Here is a 7,806-nt window from a genome sequence, read left to right on the forward strand (position 1 = left end):
TATTTTTTTACATCATAAATTACGTAACAATTTGCTCACTAAACACTTAAAGGTCGGTGCGCAACGACAGAGATTTCCGCTCTATTGTACCACAAACATAACTGTCCGTAAAATCTAGGAAGGCCGGTTGGCTGACAATTACAGAACTGATACGACTGGCTCACAGCTACACACGTGACAGAAGGTAACGCTTGTTAGCTGCAGCTCGCCGTTACGTTTTCCTCCAATGATGAAAGGCTAACTTTGAATCTCTCCTTCAGTTACATTATCTTTGGCAACACTGCGCTCGCTCGCAGCGCAGTTCCAGCGATGTAAAACACACCCTTGTAAATGATTGGTCGAGACGTTTTAGCGCGGCGTGTCGTGCCAATCAGAGGATTGTTTTTCTCTCACGTCGGTGCACGAATAGTAAGCTAAGGATAATGCAAATATAAAGTAAAAATAACTTAAATTGCAGTTTAAGGCGATATAATACGGGAAGTTTTGATTGATTTGGTAACGCCTTTTTACTGGACTTAATTTATGAATATGTGGTCCGGCCATGAATGCGAGGATATACGAATTGGGTAATGTAAGCTAACAGCCGTTAGCAGTCTCTTGCTAATTTTAAACATAAACGCTACGCAGGCCGCGGAGAAATTGGAGCGCTGCTTCCTGTTTGAGGTTCATTGAAAATGTAGGTTACATTGGGATCCGAGTTTCTAAATCACAACGGCTATCCCAATAGTTACCCGTTTGGCGTGATCGATAGCAGTTAAGTTTATTGTAGTTACGCTTGCGGGCTACCTAGCTTGTTAGCGGTTTGGCTAGCTAGCTAGCATGAGTGAACTGACGGACTGCAAACAGTCCGCTGATTCTGCTTCAAGGAAACGTCCATCACCCGACCAGGATGAGGACAGCGCGATCCCCTGCAAATCCTCAAAAGTAAGTGAGGCATCAGAAGAGCCAGGGGTCACTTCGGAAAGTTGCACAAACAGTGAAGCTGAGAGTAAGAAAGCGCTGGCAGGAAATCAAAAGATAACGAGAGGAAAAACCAGCTGCCGCCCAACTCAAGCAGAGTTCAGACAGCACCAGTAGACTGTCTGTCAACAACTCCAGAAGAGATGGTCATGAGACGGCAACAACCAGAAACCACAGTCATCAGATCCACAGGGACCCGCTGATGCAAAAGATGTGGAGAAGTCATCAGAACGGATCGGCGTCCCTCCTCTCCTTGGACAAGTCAGACTCTGCAGCCATAGCACTGCTGAGGCTCTTGCCAGTCTCACAGGAGGAGACGGGGAAGACAGTGAAGAGACTCCTTGCTCATCAGAAAAGGCTAAACAGGTGAAACATGGCAACAAATTTAAAACAACGTGGAGGCCATCAGTCCTCAAGAACAGGTTCGAAACACAGGCGGCAGCAGCAGATAGCTCCACATCTGTACATAGTACAGACAAGGAAGATGCAGTTGACATGCCAGAGGCAGATGAAGGTGAAGATCCATATCTGTATCTTCCTCCACACCAAGCTCCTCTTTTGCATCAGACAATGAGGACAATGATGAGGGGAGTGTGCCATTGTGTCAGTTAAGATGGCCCCAGAGATGAGACAGTCAGTGGCTCTCCTGGCACAGGTACAGATGAGACTGGAAGCACTTGAGAAGAAAAGTGCCCGGCTTCACCAGCGGTTAGAGCTAAAGATCAGTCGCCAGCGGCGGCCACATCTGGATCAAGCGCAGCTCAATCACAAAAACGATTCCTGGCTTCTGGGTTACAGCTGTATCCTTTTAAATGGAGAAATGTCTCTTAATCTGTCTTTTATGTTTGAGTGTTTGTAGCTAGAGTATTTTCTTGACTTGAATGTTCCAGCTGCTGAATCACCCTCACCTATCAGCTCACATTGATGAAACTGATGAAGATGCTCTCAGCTACATGACTGACCTGGAGGTAGGGAATGTTAGTGATGTGTGTCGTGTTTTTTTTTTGTTTTGTCTTGACTAAAGATAAATTCTATGTTTACTCATATATCCCTTAGATTGAATCTTTTAAAAATAACAAACTGGGCTACAGGATCCGATTTCACTTCAGAAGGAATCCGTACTTCCAGAACAACATTATCATGAAGGAGCTTCACCTTGGGATGGGAGGTAATAAGGGTCTGCAGTTATGGCATAAAATCGTGACAATGTGAAAAATTAAATAACACTACTAATAAAATCCCATGAAATATTTATAAACTTTTAAATGTATTTTGGTTCTACAAAACATAGAGCACCACATATATTTTGAAAGTGTCCTGGAAACTAAAAATAAGGGTCAGTAAACATTAATGTCACACCTAAAATGTTCAAAACAAAGGTGCATAAAATTGTGAAAAACAGGAACTATATTGCATTTTTTTATGGTTTAACAGTGATTCAAATGGGATTTCCATATTAAACTTAAAATTATAAATGTTAAAATGATAATAATTGTGAGTTAATAGTTGTGATATTTGTTTTCCAATGTCTTTTAGATCTGATATTGCGATAGAATCACTTTGCATTGCATTGTACAGTGGTTTCTATGTCTTGTCTCCTTGTGTAACTAAGCGGTCATCCATATTATTGTTTCATATTAATGCGAGTGATCATGACGTTATGTTAATGATCATTAATTAATCAACAGTGATGCAAGGATGTTTGTTGTACAATGCTGCTACACACAGTGTCTTTCATATGCTTTACCTTGAATAATTACAGAAGAGTCAAAAGGGTGAAGTTTTAACCCTGGCTGCTTATGTCTCAGGGTCTCCCATGTCCTTCTCCAACCCTATCCTGTGGCATCGTGGACATAACCTGACACCCACTGTGAACCCAGGAAGACGGCACGTGGGGTCTACCGACCTTTTTCAGCTGGTTAGTGACCACAGCAACCCAGGACAAGATGAGTGTAGCACAGGTGCATGACAGCTACTCACTGAACAATCGCAGCACACGAAATCAGTCAGTTTGAGCATACTATTAATATACTAATTACTGTCCTCATACATGCAGACTTCAAAATCTACAACCATTATGCATGATGATGAGTAACAGATGTTGTCTTGTTGGCATTTTGTAGCAAAATGTGGTCATAAAAATTCCTTTGTAGATTAGATTAGACAGAACTTTATTGATCTTTTGAGCCTCATGAAATGTATTATTAATAATCATTTAATTTTTTTGTAACACAGTGAAGCAGATTTGACAAGCATATATTCTAAAAGATCATCATTCTAGTAAAATGTACAGAACGAATTTCAAGACTGCATTTTTAAGAGACTGGAGAGGAAAGGTGACCACATTCATCGGCAACAACATGAAGCAGTGACTAAAGTTGTTGCTTACTAAAAAGGTCAGGCAATGACCGATGTTTAGCTGTGATTTTTGCTACTTTGCACAGTATGTGAAATACTTGATGTCATTGTGAAAACAGTGTTACATAGATGGAATGAAAGCAAATAGTGATGGATGTTCCACCAATTGCCATGATGATATTTGTACATGGTGAAGACAATGAGACACAATGTACATTTAAACTTATTGAGACTAAACATTCTTTTGTTTTTTTCTTTTAGATACTTAAGGACGATCTGTTCAGAGACCCACTGAGATACTACCTCACTCCTCTCTGGGAACCTAGGGAGAATGGCAGGTATGAAACAGATGCTCATGGCTGCCTATTAATGTATATATGTGTATTGAAGCAACTGACACACACAGAACTCTGGAATGTTTAGTTAGTGGTCAAACCACCTATTAAGCTATAATTGTAGAAATATTTTCAGCCACAGGGCCTTGAAATTATAGCTCATGTTTAAGTTTTTACAGTGTCCTGATCTGTTGGTAGACCAGGTGGGACACATACCGCATGTTTTTTTTTTTTTTTTTCTATACTAACACATGTTTGTTTGTGTGGTTTTCACTTTTTACAGCAGTTCCAGTGGGGCTAGAGCCGCCGACAACGGTAACGGCGACGACTGTGTAGTAATCTCAGATTCTGACGACGAGCCTGGAGAGGAGGCGAGTGAGGAGGCTACTGAACCCCAACAGGGCCGGATTCGAGAGGAAGAGGAGGAGGAGGAAGAGGGAGAGGAAGAGGAAGAGGAAGAAGACGAAGAAGAAAAGGAGGAAGATGGAGAAGAAGACAAGGAGGAAGAAGTGGAAGAGGAAGACAGAGGGCCAGGTGCAGGTTAGAGTCAAATTTAAACTGACATCTAAAACCCCTACTCCTCAGGGCTGGATGGGATATTCAATATGTATTTGTATATTTTATTTAATGTAGCTTGTTTTTAAAATAGAAAACCTTTTGTCACTTCTTAACAAAACTTTGTGTTACAGTAGTATAATAACATAAATCTTAGGTGCCCATGAGCTTTGTTGTTTTTTAAGGTTTTAATCTCGTAGTCAATCCCATGAAAGAATTTAAGAAAAATATTATGATGCCCACCCCCTTCCCACCCCCCCCCCCCCCCCCCCCCCCCCCCCATTCAAGAGAATTACTCGCCTCCCATCCCATTCCTGTGTTGTTGTGTTTGCTTTTTTAGAGGACAGTATTCGGAAGCAATAGAAGGATTTTCTGACATTTCTATGCCTAAAGAGATGATTTTCGTCTGCATTTCACATTATAATCATATAATTATTCATATAAGAATCACATATGTTCTATATATAAACTGACGTCATGTTATTACTATTCCTGCTCCTGAGTTTTCTTTGTACAATGAGTTGAAAAAAATCCCCCACCTTCTAAATGGCAAAATTGACTCCTATCCTGGAAGATTCCTGACACTCACAGGATACCTGAAAAGTGGTCTTTAATCCAAATATGTACAATCAGAATACAAAGGAAATGTGTAAATGGTATTACAAACAAGACTGTCAGTAATATATTGATATTATAGAAGCTGTATAGGATTTTTAGTGAGTCTAGAGATCAACTCTGGGGAGTTCTGTGGGAAGCTGGTGGAATAAACCACAAGATTAATTTGGAAAACCTGAAGACAGTCAAAAAGAGCTCAAGGTGTACCACATGCAAACAGAGGTCACATTAAATACTGAACTTTGTCTCCGGAAGCCAATTAGTGTGCAATTTTGAAGTAAATTACATCTGCTCTGTACAACCCTGTAAAAACAATGAAGCTTAAGATGCACTAAGACTTTAGCATTTTTATGATAAGTATCCATATTTTATTAAATCCAATTACTGCTAAAATATATGTAAAAATGCCCTACTTTGGATCTAATGTAGCTGCTTCTTTCCATTTGAGGTGGTCTTGAACAATTTCCTGTTCCCAGCACAATCTGATTGATTACACATTAAGAGCCAAAGTGCGGCCCCTTCCTGCGAGCCCTATAGGTCAGGATGTGATTTCAGAAAAAAAAATTGGGGGGAAAAGAAGTCACTGGCAAGAGACAAGTGACTTTTTGATTCTGTTGGTCTTGTGCCACCATTTAAATGTCAATTTAAAAGATAATTTTAGGTGTCATGTACGCCATGGTTAGTTGTAAAGATAGCAGAGAAGCATCTTGTTTTGTGTTAAACAGCTCAATGGACTGCATCATGTCACCAACACCAAAACATGCGCTGCCTTGGTAAATTTGACCTCAGTCAGTGCTTTTTTTTTTTTCCCTATGGGGGCACAGCCTGGAGGAGAGGGCCTTTGTTTCTATAGCCTGTCAACAAAGAATTAAGAAAATAACATGTAGTTAATAAATATTCACTGTTAAAATCCCTTCAGTTCAATATGAAAACTGACCAGTGTTGAAGTGTTGAATTGGACTTCATTTGATTTGACCTCCATATTAAAGGTCTTTCAAAGACGTTTTGAGTTTCAGATACTCAAAAATTTTTACACTAAGATTACATTTTTAGTGCAAATGTACGTTGGTTGCAAGTATTGGTCACTACTTTCCTAAAAACTTATCAGTCCTTAATGTGTAGTATTTGTTGTTGCATGTCGTGACTTAAAAGCCAAAGGCCTGTTAGTATCAAGTTTACTGACTTATGTTGTAGATTACATAAAGCCTCTGAGTAATGCAGGTTAAACTGAATAGACAGGAAATATCTCCTCCTCAGATGAGAGCCCAGTGGAGAAGGATGATGTTGGAGAAATTGTGATTGACGGTAAGACTTCACTCTTAACAGCAGTGTTGTACCTTCACTACTATAAATAATTGGGCTTGGAAAAACTTGGTGTCTTTGTTTTGGTTTTTTATCATGGAATTTTATTTTAATAATCTCAACGCTTGAATAAACACAAAACAAAGAGCATGTGGAGTAATAATCCTTTGAAACCACTGTGATGTTCTTCGTCAGGTTCTGATGACAGTGATCAGGAAGACGCCTAAAAAGAGGAGCAGCTGTATTTTAATGAAGATGAGTCATCGCGGGACCAGAGACAAGGACATTGAAGAAGATGCTGAGATTTTATGAACCATAGCAAAGATTGAGTACTTCTTCCCAATGTTAGTCATTGTTATGCACAGAAACCAGTTTTTTTTTTTTTTTTTTAATACCTAAAAAAATATACATATTAAATCAGGGTTAATTATAAGACTAAAGCCAAGGCAGCATGTTTCCCTTCTTTTTTATACAGTCGGTACTATGTGTACTCTAATTCACTTTTTGCAGTTTTTTTTTAAGAACAGGTTCTTGCACATCATATTCAGCCAGACACTTCATACAGCTAGTGTTCTTCGACTTCATGAAGAACGATCAGTGACGGCCTACACATATGCAGGTGAGACTCTGTTTGCCAGTCCATTTTGGCCGTAAATCTGACATTACAGATGCTTAAAAACAAACCTTTACTTGTGTTATCAGAGGACGCTTGAAAACAAGTGGTTTTAAATTCTAGACATTATGGAAGTGTCACAAGCTAAACTCATCAAGTTATAATACATTTCGGATGCACTGAGTCCTGAACCAAAATCTGTTCTCAGGGATGATTATGGTGGTTAAATTGAAAGGATCTTAATGACTTTGAGACATTTACACACTTTCCGCTCTCTATAAGGAATCGTGTACTCTACTGTAGTAAATAGGAACAGATACAGTTTTAATATACTACCTGCATTTTTCCCTTTTTGTTTCTGTTCAGTCTTGTTACACACCACCATTCACCCTTGTTAACAATTTGTAAATCATCTATGATGTTAAAAATCATTGTTTGACCAATGTCTTTGTGAATTCCTATATTTTTGTAAAGCGCTTTACATAAGTAGCTGAGTTTTGTATTTACTTTAGATTAACTTAAAGCTTAAAAATTTCTTTGTAAAACATTTAAAAGTTTAGTTTTCTCGTAATGTGTTTAAGGATTTGTGTTCTTTTCTTTCTTTCTTTTTTTTTTTTTTTGAAGATTGTATCGATGGAATTGTTCTTCACATCCACATTGTGGCATGCCTGTGAGCATGAAACATAAGGATGTTAACATTATTCACAAAGCTGTGTAAAGGAAAAAAAATGCTGTGCACAGTGTCAGTAAATGTTAAATTCACAGAAACATGGAGTGCACTGTAATAAATCTCGTATTTGTATTTGCTTACTTTTCTTAGCAATGACCTGTAAATAATATTTCAACATTGTCTTTTGGATAAGACAGTACACATAATTAAACCATGGATAATTTTAACAAATAATCAGGATTTTCTTTTTCATGAACATAATCAGAAAGTTATATTTTGTGTGCTGTGTTTTATAGGACACTGTAGTAATAAAAATACACTTGTTTGTTAATTTGCTTTAGAATAAATGTCCACATTTTGACTCAGACCTAATAAAAAAGGCAGTTGTTTCACGTTGA

At 38.5% G+C, this 7,806-nt stretch overlaps 1 protein-coding gene across 1 annotated transcript; it reads left to right on the forward strand.

The window, feature by feature from the left end:
* The first annotated feature begins 154 nt into the window (after positions 1 to 154).
* On the forward strand, positions 155 to 7,806 carry tspy (testis specific protein Y-linked). Its single transcript, XM_030137893.1, is given in 15 exon segments — positions 155 to 1,027; positions 1,029 to 1,241; positions 1,244 to 1,489; positions 1,492 to 1,542; positions 1,545 to 1,714; positions 1,716 to 1,760; positions 1,851 to 1,928; positions 2,017 to 2,128; positions 2,769 to 2,822; positions 2,825 to 2,860; positions 2,863 to 2,921; positions 3,580 to 3,656; positions 3,937 to 4,193; positions 6,081 to 6,128; positions 6,321 to 7,806. Coding segments are annotated over 15 exon segments (1,686 nt in total). The 5' UTR covers positions 155 to 819; the 3' UTR covers positions 6,353 to 7,806.

This window comes from Sphaeramia orbicularis, chromosome 7, assembly GCF_902148855.1.
Source record: "Sphaeramia orbicularis chromosome 7, fSphaOr1.1, whole genome shotgun sequence".
Taxonomy (NCBI): Eukaryota; Metazoa; Chordata; class Actinopteri; order Kurtiformes; family Apogonidae; genus Sphaeramia; species Sphaeramia orbicularis.